General features: G+C 39.3%; 1 protein-coding gene across 1 annotated transcript in view; it reads left to right on the top strand.

The window, feature by feature from the left end:
- pigg (phosphatidylinositol glycan anchor biosynthesis class G) overlaps positions 1–13,006 on the top strand; it is a 93,840-nt gene that overhangs the window by 18,713 nt on the left and 62,121 nt on the right. The window contains exon 5 of the mRNA XM_037780436.1: positions 5,205–5,343. Within this exon, the coding sequence (XP_037636364.1) occupies positions 5,205–5,343 (139 nt within the window). The remainder of the gene's footprint in view (positions 1–5,204; positions 5,344–13,006) is intronic.

Genomic DNA, 13,006 nt, shown 5'->3' with positions numbered 1-13,006 from the left:
CTTACTGGTTAATAAACTGAATATCTTTGGGTTTTTTAGTGTTGGTCGGACAAAACAAGCTATTAGATGACGTCAGCCTGGTCTTTAGGAAATTGTCGCATTTACACTATTTTCTGACTTTTAATCAGTTCATCCATTATTCAAGAAAATAATGGGCAGATCAATCTATAATGAAATTAATTGTTAGATGCAACACCAATGTATCAACTTAAAGCTGGAGTAGGCAGGTTGGAGCAAATATGATTAAAAAAGTTATTTTTATAAAATGTACACTATATCCTGACAGTAGCGCATGAGACAGGTAATCTGAACAAAATCATATTCCTCTGTGTCCTCCGGTGCTCCTAATGGCATTTACAAGATTTCACCGTGCCCGAACAAAAGCAGCCAATCAGAGCTGAGCTGTCTCTAGAGTAGCTGTCAATCACTGCTCACAAAACTCGCAAACTCGAATCAAACAATCAATCTGAAAAAAATTATGTGCCTCTGTGTCCTCCGGTGTTCCTAATGGCATCTCCAAGATTTCATAGACCGGAGGAAAACAACCAATCAGAGCCAATCTGGAGCCTTGCCGTCTCTGAGCAGCTGTCAATCACTCGGGAACTCCAATCAAACGGTCAAACTAGGGAGCGCTGATCAAATATGAATTAAGAATCTGTTACTGTAATGCCTGAGAAAGTTTGTGACCCGGCAGCCATGTTGAGATCTGTTGAGGAAATCCAGCAAGCCCCGCCCACCAGCCAGAGCAAACTTTATCATTTTACAGCTAAACAGTACACTACAAGATGTTTCTGAAAACATTTGAAGCGAGAAATAGGCATTACAGTAACGGAATATTAATTCATATTTAATCAGCACTGCCTAGTTTGACCGTTTGATCGCAAGTGATTGACAGCTGCCTCCGTTGAATGAACAGCCAATAGGAACACTCTCTCTCTGAAATGACCTGTGATTGGCCAAAGTCTCCCGTCACAGGCTAGAATTTCGAGAGCCTAAAAACAGAGCCAAAAGGAGGTGCGGAAGTTTAGTTTTCTCTCAAAACACTTGAATTACAATATGCTAAAAGGTTATTATGAAGTTTTTGCCTAATGATGCCAAAAACATTCTGCCTACTGCCGCTTTAATAAGGCCATAATACACTTGTTGTGGAGTTCTGCCCCCAGGTGGCCAAAGAAATGATAAATGTTTGACACTATTGTCCAATAACTGTTATATTTGACTGACTGACATGAGATATACAAAATACAACCAGCAGGGCGCTTACTAAAACATTTCCAGAGTTGTCCTAAATGGTACCAAATCGGACGGTGGGAAATACATAAAATTCATATTACAATTGCAACTATTGTTTCTTGCGAATCTCTCTTGTTGGTCGGCAATTTGAGTCTGCCAGGGAAATGGTGGACTCTGCCACTAACAATACAAAGTATTATATGGAGAGGTAATTACAGAATGTAAATACATTGAATGGCTGTTGCTAAAAAAAAAAAAACTCAGTCAAAAACTGGATTTAATTTCATGAATATCTCAAGGGTTCCTTCTTTAACCTGTCTATTATTTACTCACTGCGTATTCCGAGGTACTGGCTCGGCTTCTAATTTTCAATTCAAGTTAATTCCACTGATTTGCTCTCTGTGGTTCGGCTGCTGCTTAATTTAATTGTTGCTTGTCAACATCTGTTTCTCTCTGTTAAAATCCATTCAACTCAACATTACACTTGAATTTTTTAATAGTAATTTAGGGTTTTGGGGGTTATTATAATAGTAGTCAATGTCAGTAAATAAATGAAATATGCAAATATGTAGTAATGATCAGTAGTTAATATGTTAATGTGATGCTATCAGGGGATTTTTTTAGCATGACCAGTGTTTGGATGGTCATTTAATTACACACTGTTTCCAGCAGTTATTTTATTATCTGTCAGAGATTTAATAAACTGTTAAGCTTTTCTGTTATCTTTAATTTTGCCTCTGATCAGTGTGCCGGTCTTGTGGCTTTGTTTACTCTGTGTGCTCTGACAGCTGTGCATGCATATTGTCTTTGCACCGTGTGTGTGCTGTTAATGGGCATTGTTTCGTTGTCATTCAGCTGTGTAGCTCGTATTTAGATTGTCAAGTCATGTCAACAGCAGCCTACAATCTTCCTCTCCTCTCATCCTTTTTTGCATCTCTGAAATGGCAGAGAGGGAACGGAGGCCAAACGCAGATCTGCTTGTAAACTTTACCTCTTTGCAAAAGATACAGAGTCTGGAAATGTTGATGCAACACCGTGTCTCCAAAAAGTTGTTAATTCTGTCTTGTTAAATCCTGTCTCTGCCAGCTCCTGGTGACATCTGTGTGTTTTGGGCAGTGGCAGCCTCATACGTGCTCCCAGTGAGCTCTTTGAATGAAATGTGTTTGAAATTCTTCGCTTCAGTCACATTAGTGAAAGCTGTAGCTGCTCTTTTCTACAGCGGCAGTGTGACCTAAATATAGACACAGCCCAGTGGGGTCCCGCAGGATACCTTAGAAGCTCCTACAAAAACAACCATGTTTTCTCTCATCAGCACGTACTTTTAACATGTCGACTCTGACTGCTCAACTAAGCTGCCTGTTCTTTTGCTGCTGCATCCGTCAGTAGTCAGAGGAACGATGGTTCCTGCTGCAGCACGGTGAAAGAGAAAAGCAGGGTAGTTTTCAAATGACAGCCCTCAAAACTTCTGCTGTAATGTGAAGCGAGTAGACTATTTCAGCAAGTTCATATTAGGGGCAGAAACATGCTCTACCTGCAGAGTGGACAGACGCAAAACTCTCCATTAAAACATGATTGAAAAGCAGGACCTGTGCTGGTCATAAAGACCTCCGTCAGACCTTTGTGGTAATGGAGATCGCATGGCCTCAATCTTCTCTTCTGGATATTTCGCATTTTAAGGTCGGGCTGCTGCTTTTTGCCGTTTGAAATGCAAAACTTCTTAAACCTGACCTGCAGAGCAGCGTGTAATCTGAGCCATGTATTTCATAAGAGAGATAAATGAGATGTGTAAATTCATTTTTCCTTTTTCCTGCTTTCTTATAATATTCCGTGCTGACAGAAGACCTGAATATTTTCCTGTTATTGAGTTGTAGCTGTGCAGCCCCTTCTATACAGCGAATGTACAATTACACAGTGGTTCCTTTTTTTGTCTGATGTACCCCCACACATAGATATATACCCCCACAGCTCTACTGTATCAGAGAAATGCCCCTTCCTTGGCACCTCCATTCATGTTCCAAATGTGTTCTTATGAATACCTTATATTAGGGCTGTCAATCAGCTAAAATATTTAATCACGATTAATCACATGATTGTTCATAGTTAATCGCGATTAATCGCAAATTAATCGCACATTTTTTTATCTGTTCAAAATGTACCTTTTGCACTCTGCACCTGATTGGACGAACGGTTTCCCTTGTGGGTTGCTGTTCCCAGCTTTCAAACCGGAACCAACATGGCACCTTGTTTGGAAACTTTCTTCTCTTATATTATGAAAATAGTTCACCGAAATGTGTTTCTGACAACATTTGATGCGAGAAATAAGCCATGCAACAATGTTTAGTTTAAAAGTTTCCAAGGAGGTTCAAGAGGCGGCGAGTTGTGCCGGACGCCCCTAATTTGCATAAAGTAGCCTAGACCTCAACTTTATGCAAATGAGGAGCAGATGACGTGACCCCCCGTCCCCTGAATCACGCCATCACGTTACCAGAATGCATTGTATGGCTGCTTACATAGACTATGAATGGGAAAATGGGAAAGGCCGGAGCCTGTGGAGATAACACGCTACCCTCTGGTGGACAGGCAGGTCTATTGCACGCTTTGGCGAGATACCGGGTTGCGTGGCAACTGCAAAAGTACCCCGTGATTGGTTATCACTAATTTACCAGATGGAGTAGCGTGATTTCAGAGTAAAAATGAAAAACATTTAGCTTTGTTCTTTAGCTTGGTGTTTTTTTTCTGGCTTGCTCATGGAGAACATGAGCTATCATCTGATTCAACATGGTGCCGTGTGCATTGGTTTAAAAAAAGTTTCTTATGAAGTGTGAAAAGTCTCCCAAAAGAGGCACACCTGGTTCTTCCATCCTGGAGAACGGGAGTAAACTTTGACTTATCCTAAACAGAGAAGAGGCTCTCTCAGATCGGGGGCTCAGTGGGGGGCTCAGAGGTGTTTTTTGAGGTCTTTGTTTTGGGGGTCCAATGTGTTCAATGCCTTTTATAACCAGCATCCAAGAGCTAAAGTCTAGAACAGAAAGAAGTCTTTTGCTCTTTCTTTGCTGAGTGAGTAACAAACAGCACAATGGCACAGTTTGGCTCCAACCTACAGTATAAGCTCGATGTATTCATCATGTGTTTATGTCACGTTATAACAGTATCAAAAAAGTGTGATCGATTTAGCTACGGCTGAATAAACACTTGTGCTGACATTGGCCTTTTCTGTTTGGATAACGTCCTCCTCAATGAAACTAACATTTTATCTAACTTGGCTTCCAAACACAAAAGCAGAATTGATCTCAGCCTTTCAGCAATCATTGGTTTTTCTGTCTTTCAGGCTGTCTATTAAGCCAGGGCTTGATGGGATACAATTTTCAATCTTTAATAATAAATGAAGTCTCTGTTCTTTGTGTGTGATACGACGCTAGTACCGAGGAATCTATTGAGTATTCTAATGTGTGGTAAGATTTGGCTTTTGTTTTGTTAACATCTGTAGTCGTGTTTTTAAATCAGCCCCCACTGCCGTGACTCATAAGGCATCCTCGTCGGAGTCATCGTCAGTGGAAGGTTCTCGTGAGTCTAGTTGAAAGGGAATCACTGAGGGAGGAACCAAGCTTGATCAAAGTCGATCATCCTGTGTTTGCTTGCTGCCGTTACTGTATCTTTTCAGTCTGGAGATGACACTGAAAGTTTGCCAGGAAGTGTTTGTCATGACTTCCGTTTCTTAAGTAATTATTTAAGACCGTCCTTGTCTGATGCCATTAAATGTCTCCAACATAATAACATCAAAAATATCTGCTGAAGCAATCTATTACCTCAGCAGGTGTCATTTTATGCTCTGTTTTCCATACTGGATGGATTATTTTTTTCATTTGGTGCAAAGTTTGAATTATTCACATCTCGACTCAGAGCTTTGTGGTTTTGCTCCACCGTATCACATACAGTGGGAGTCCATTAACCTTGGTGTTTGCTTCTCTCAGGAGGCAGAGGGATCCTTGCCCTACCTGCTGGTGCTGTGTGGAGACCACGGCATGTCAGAGACCGGCAGCCACGGAGGCTCCTCGGAGCCAGAAGTTAATACGCCTCTGGTGCTCATCAGTCCGGCCTTCAAAAGAAAAGGTACACTGTCTAATGTTGCTTAAGGAAGCAGAAGAGATTCTGTTTGGCAGGGATCAGTGATCCCGTTGCAGCTACACCCTGTCATGCAGACCCATGAAGAGTGTGTAGACATGACATGATTTTGGACAATCTAGTTAAAGCTGCAGTTGGTTACTTTGAGTAAATATAATAAAAGTTATTTTTATGCAACTCTCTATATTGTGACAGTAGTACATGAGACAGGTAATCTGTGATGAAAAAATCATGTTCCTTTGTGTCCTCCTAGTGCTCCTTATGGCATTTTCAAGGTTTCACAGCGCCGGAGGAAAAAGTACAATCAGGGCCGAGGAGTCTCTGCAGCAGCTGTCAATCACTCTTCAAGGAACTCACGAACTTCAATCAAACTGTCCAACTCGGCAGCGCTGATCAAATATGAATCAATATTCTGCTACTGTAATGCCTATTTCTCTCCTCAAATGTTTTCAGAAACATCTTGTAGTGTACTGTTTAGCTGTAAAATGAGAAGGTTTGTGACCTAGCAGCCACGTTGAAAACAGCTGCGCCAAAACCAATCACTGCCCACCGGCCGGAGCAAACTTTTTTTTTCGGTTGAATTCCGTACGTACGTCCGGTCCATTCTTGTGAACGCGATATCTCAGGAACACCTGAGATAATTTGACAATTGAGGGAATTTCTTCAAATTCAGCACAAACGTCCACTTGGACTCAAGGATGAATTGATTAGATTTTGGTGGTCAAAGGTCAAGGTCACCGTGACCTCACGTCTGTCCCATTCTCATGAACGTGATATCTCAGGAACGCCTGAGATAATTTAACAATTGAGAGAATTTCTTCAAATTTGGCACTAACATCCACTTGGACTCAAGGATGAAGTGATTCGATTTTGGTGGTCAAAGGTCAAGGTCACTTTGACCTCACGTCATTCCCATTCTTGCAATAACTCAGGAACACATTGAGCTAATTTCTTCAAATTCAGCACAAACGTCCACTTGGACTCACGGATGAACTGATTAGAATTCAGTGGTCAAAGGTCAAGGTCACTCTGAGCTTAAGTCTGTCCCGTTCTCGTGATATCTCAGGAACACCTTGAGCTAATTTCTTCAAATTCAGCACAAACGTCCACTTGGACTCAAGGATGAACTGATTAGATTTTGATGGTCAAAGGTCAAGGTCACTGTGATCTCACAAAATACATTTTTGGCCACAAGTCAGGAATTCATATGCTAATTATCACAATTTCACACAAATGTCTATTTGGATAAAATGATGAAGTGATGACATTTTGGACAGACATAGATGTAAACAACTTGACTGGTTGGCGAAGGCCTACAACACACACGGTAATAGTATTAAAAAAAAAAATGTTTTTATCATGTTTGCTCAAAGTTACCGACTGCAGCTTTAAGGCGGTGTTTCTGCTGGAGAGAATGTGTTTTGTTCATGACTGAAAATTATGAATTAGTCAAACTAAACTTGTAAACAGGGTTTGTAGGTGAAGCATTTTCTTTAATGCTCACACAAAACTTTCCATTGATTTTAAGTGTTAGGAGCGGTGTAGTCTCGAGAAGAGTGCAAATAGAAACTCCTGAGCAGAACTTTGTTTTGGAGTGATGAATGTGGTTGAGTGTGAACGTGTGATTGTGATAATTGCTTCTTTCTCAGCTAAGTCTATTTTGAGATCATTTTCTTGCATAGATTTTTTTTATTTATAGACCATTCATGTTAATTAATCATTTACAGTTCACTTGAGTTGTTGCTACAGAATTGGTGGTTTTGCTTGCACCCTGTGCTTCCTGTGGTGCCAACAGCTTGAATCACTTGCCTACCAGTCAGACTTTATGCTTTCAAATTCTAAAATTTTACCAATAACAGAAGGGGTAGGAATGAAATGCCAAAATCTGTGTCCTCTTCAATGAAATAAATCCAGAGCCAGTTAAATCAATTCCTTTAGTCATTCATGAGGTGAATATCTGACATAATAATTGAATTAATTCTGAAATAAGTAAAGTTTATGTTGTAGCACCTATTTAGAGCTGTCTTCACAAAGTGTTTTACAATGAAAATAAATGCAACAGACATAGAATACAAGCATAATACAGCTGCTGGAAAGGCTGACTGTGTGGTGTGACAATCCACAGTCATCAGATTCTGTTTCAGGTGTTGCTTAATCTTGATTGGTGCATGGAAAGACATTACATCCCTTTTTTCAAACCGAGTGCCGCCCACTTTAATCCAATGAGAAGAGCACAGAGAAAGAGAAATACAGATATCTCTAATGTGAAAGAACCTAAACTGTTCTTACTTTAGCAGGAAATAGTGAGTTCAGTACACATAAAACCCATTTTCATTAACATAGCTTGAGGTCAGAGGTCAAGGGACCCCTTTGAAAATGGCCATGACCGTTTGTCCTCGCCAAAATGTACGGTAAATTTGGAGCGTTATTTAGCCTCTTTTACGACAAGTTGTATGGCATGGTTGGTACCAATAGATTCCTTAGGTTTTCTAGTCATATGGTGCCACTCTAGCTTTAACACTGAGCCTGCTACAATCTAAAAATGAAATGATGTGAAAAGCGCATGTTGTGATAATGCGTTAAAACAAATTTGTCCTAAACTGTTCTTACTTTAGCAGGAAATAGGGAGTTCATGTAGGATCCCATGGCTCATAAGAAGAAGCTGGTTGAGAAAATATGTTTTTAGGGACCTTTAAGTCCAACACAAAGTGTTATTTTGTCCACTTTTGCTATCGTGGTGGTGTATACCCAGCCTTCTGTCTGTAGAGACCTACACATTAAAGCAACAAAACACAAATATACATACATAAAACATAAAAAGTACATGACAGAAACTTTATCCTTCCTATAGAGGAGAAATTCTGAAGCACTTAATTTAATGATTAGAAAGGAAATTCTTGAATCCATTGTACCTTGAGTCCTTTGTAGCCTTAATGCTACAAGGAACATACTTTCTATTAATACCACCTTAGATGTACATATGTTGACAAGGAAATGTGTTCTATTTAATGCATCAGTTAGTGCAATCAGTGGCCTCATCCGTATCACTGGTTATTTTTAACATAGAGAGAATGGCGGGCCATTAGTAGAAGGCTCAACTGCCTGTTGTTTTTCATTAGAACATGCTGCAGTGGATCAGTGCTCATTACTGGCTCCGTACCTTAGCTTCACTTTTTAATCTGAATGCATCAATGAGAAAACAAAACCTCTTACTGCAGATTGGCAGAACATTTAGTCAACAGTGCTGGGAAGATCCTGAGAGGCAGCGCCACTTTAATCAGACAGTGTAGGTAAATAGGAAGCCTTATAGTCATTGTTTACCTTAGTATCTGTGCATCCACGCCTTTTCTTGCTTCCTTTAAGAAGCCACGATACACTGTATTGTCAGTCAAACCAAGAAAAGCCAATAACGTAGAATGGATAAGGTGATAACATCCCAGTCTCAAAACCCACAGCAACAGTGGTGCAACCACTTCAGTAGCAGATGCAAGAATGTTTTGAGATATTGATGAATGAAATTTCAGCCTACTGATGTGAGAGAGATATTAATGAACTGAGGTATAGTACCCCTATACACATTACACACATGTAGCAGGATCAATTTAAACCCCATCATAACAAACATTAAGGGAACTGTGTTTGTTTATTTCTTTATTTACACACATAAATAATTTAAAAGTCATACAATATGTAATTTGCAAGGTGAATGTGAAGGAGAACTGCCTAAAAACCCTCCAAAGGGCTTGAAAAGTGGCATTCTTCAGGCAGCATATAACAGGAAATGACTAGAAAAATTGCACTCAATAGAGTGCAGCCCTCCACCTGGTGTGTCTATGTGATAGTCAATAATGTTTTTGTTTTTTTATCTTGAATCTTGAACTGCAATGACCACTGCTGTGATGTTTGAATATATACAAACAACAATTGCCACAAGCCTATCAGATGCGTTTTTTACTCGCACGCCTCACACATCCGATACGCTTTCATTTTAATCTATGTAGCTGTCTGCAACGACTCTGTGCTGCTAAACAGCAGTTCACATTTTGACACAACAGGAGTTTGACACTTCCTTTGAACAGAAACTGTCAGTCCTGCTGTGTATTTAGTTCCATTAGCTGTTAGCTCTGTTAGCCAAACACACCGCAGGACTCCCACCGGCTGCTAACAGCTAACTAGCTCTCCTCCTACCGACATAAGGTATGGAAGACGGAACCTGCCAAAGTAAAAAATAAATGAGTGACAGCCACCTCATTTGCATAATGAGGCATAAAGAAATGTATAAAGAAAAAAATACAGAAAAAAATAAGTTTGGGGAAATGCTTAGGGAAAATCGTGCATAAATAAATAAATAGATAATTACATACATTTAAAAATAAATATAGAATAAATACAAAAATAGATGCGAGATCTCATCTCATTTTCAACCGCTTATCCGGGGTCGGGTCGCGGGGGCAACAGCTCCAGCAGGGGACCCCAAACTTCCCTTTCCCGGGCCACATTAACCATCTCTGACTGGGGGATCCCGAGGTGTTCCCAGGCCAGTGTGGAGATATAATCTCTCCACCTAGTCCTGGGCCTTCCCCCGTGGCCTCCTCCCAGCTGGTCGTGTCTGGAACACCTCTCTAGTGAGGAGCCCAGGGAGCATCCTTACTAGATCTCCGAACCACCTCAGCGGCCGAAATGGGTTTCCTCAGGAGGGTGGCTGGCGTCTCCCTTAGAGATAGAGTGAGAAGCTCAGTCATCCGTGAGGGATTCGGAGTAGAGTCGCTACTCCTTTGCTTTGAAAGTAGACAGCTGAGGTGGTTCGGGCAGATGCAAGATAAATGAAATAAATGCAAAAATAAATAAACGCAATTATAGATTAACAAACATAATATTTAAATAAATAAAATGGAAAATTAAACAAAGTAAATAAAAAAGGAAATTAGTACAAAGATAAATTAATTTGAACTGAAAACAATTCGTGAGTCTGAAATTAAGCAGTTTTTGATCACTTGCTTCCCCTACCGGCCGGTTAAGAGTAATGAGGAGTCATATGAGGGTATAAAACATGTTGATCCAGCAGGACGCAAGATTAGCTGTGGACAGACAGACACAACTGAATACTTAATGTCCTGGCGGAGATAATAATTACAGCAATGTAAATGTAATTTACACAATTTCTTCGTATCTATCGGTAATTTTAGACATAGTAAAAAACTGAGCCATAGTTTAGCATAGTACTTGACAACAATGCAAGAGTCTAAACTGAAGCAGTTGTTGATCACTTACGGCCCATACTGGCCGGTTAAGAGTAATGAGGAGTCAGCAGTCAATGACGATATAAAACAATTAATAAAATATATTGTCAACAAAATATGTTTTCAAAAAGTGTGAATCACTGCAACCACCAGTGGTCCTTGAGCATACAGTCATAAATGAGCACAAAAGATATTAGGCTGATGGGCCCAGCAGTACGTGAGATTAGCCGTGGACAGACAGACACACAGGCAGGACAGACAGGGACGCACCCACACACGACCGGATACATAATCTCCTGGCGAAGATAATAATTACAGCAATGTAAATCAGATCAGAAATACTTTATTGATCCCCGGAGGGGCGTTACACTTGCTCTTATATAAACATAAAGAAATGTAAGAAAATAGAAATAAATTATGTACATAATGCTACAATGTGTACATAATGCTACGATACAACACAATATATGCAAAGAAAAATAAGTTAGTACTAAAATTAGAAATAAGAAAATGAGAATATGAGAAATACGTGCAAATTTTGCATTAAGACATGCGATATATAACATATAACCACAGTGCAAAAAAAAGTAAATACAAAATGCTTTAAAGTCAATACAAAATGCTGAGAAGTGGGATATATTAAGTGTGTTAAATGTAAATGCCAGAATGGTATAAATAAGAATTAAGAAATTAATAAGAATATTTCTTGAATGTACTGTATAAATACAGTATTAATGACAATATATGTAATATACTCAAATGTAAATGTATTAAACACAATTTCTATGTATCTATCAATAATTTTATCATAGTAAAAACGGAGACATAGTTTAGCATAGTACTTGACAACAATGCATCCTAGAAAACACCCGTCTGTTACACAGCTATAATGGATCAGTCATAGTCAGAAAACACCCACACACACATCAAGAACACCCATTCATAATAAATACGCATATTTACAAACACTATCATTAACAGACAAAGAGCATACATTTGTGTGATATGGCTTAGAGTTTTCATAGACAAGAAAGACAAAGGAGAAAATAAACACAAATAATGAGAGGGAAAGAAAAGGGATAATCATAATAGGTCTTTTGACTTGTATGACAAGTAAAATATTGGTTGGACCGAGCTTAACTGTGCTACAATCTGTTGAGAAAACCTTGTTATGGTGCCAGCTTTGGTACAAAGTGATCTCTAAACTGAGCAAATGCGTGGCTCTGTACAGTCATATTAAGAATTCAAGAATGGCTGTGGTGGTGTTTTCGAGATAATATTAGCGAGCTACATACTTCAGTGCATATGGCTTCATCGTCAGCTGCAGTTTGCTCATCACCATGAATCAGCATTCTGTGTGTGTAACCTTTTACTGAGTTATATGACACATCTGTTCTGCCAGAATGTGAGTCGCTCTGTTCTGTGTAAGTACAGTACAAGCAGAGTGGATGTCGTCAGTGGGTTGGCGAGCAGATTACTTCTTCTTGGCTCATATTCTTAGAACAATTTCTAAAATAATAATTTATGATTTTGCACACAGTTAATATGGGATTAGTGTTTGATAAAACATCTCCGGGGGGTTTGAAAATATTCACTTTAAAAGGAAGGCTCTATCAACTTTGCTCATTAGTGTACTGCAACTAAAAGCATAACTTCAACATTTTAGTCATTCATTGTAAAAGATTTAAACAAGCCTTGTATACTTGGTAGATTTATGACATTATCCCGAATAGCTTTGGGCTCAATACAGCAAAGACCTTGTCTTGTTGCAAATCCGTCCCCTTTTAATATAAAATGGATAATTCCCCGTCTTATTTCATTGTGTCAATTACCAAATTAGCTCACAGCTCTGGGGTTTGTCCCAGTCTTTAGTCTGCAGCTGTCTCACTTCCCCTCACATGTGAGCTGTATTGTTCATTTTTGGATATATTTCACACCAGTATTGTTCATCATTGCAACCTGAAAACTTCAGTCAGACGCAGACACTTTGCGAAAATGACTCCCACTCTCTATTTATGCTCTCTGCAGGCAGCCAGGTGTCAACATAAAAATGTCTGTTGACTTTTGACAGGAGACGAGCTTTGAAAAATGATAATGATTTCATTCTTTTTTGTTTTTGTTTGGGATGTTTTTAAGGCTGTCAATCAATTAAAATATTTAACCCCCATTAATCACATGATTGTCCAAATTAATCGTATATTTTTTATCTGTTCAACATGTACCTTAAAGGGAGATTTGTCAAGTATTTAACACTCTTATCAACATGGGAGTCGACAAATATGCTTGCTTTGTGCAAATGTATGTATATATTTTAGGCTGTCAAAGTTAATGTGATAAAGACACATTGATGCAAATTTGTTTTAATGCCCCTAATTAATGAATGAACATGACTTGCGATGAAACTCAAGCCC

Source organism: Sebastes umbrosus, chromosome 9 (assembly GCF_015220745.1).
Source record: "Sebastes umbrosus isolate fSebUmb1 chromosome 9, fSebUmb1.pri, whole genome shotgun sequence".
Taxonomy (NCBI): domain Eukaryota; kingdom Metazoa; phylum Chordata; class Actinopteri; order Perciformes; family Sebastidae; genus Sebastes; species Sebastes umbrosus.
The sequence above is the reverse complement of the archived record's forward strand: the minus strand, read 5'-3'. Positions and strand labels throughout refer to the sequence as shown.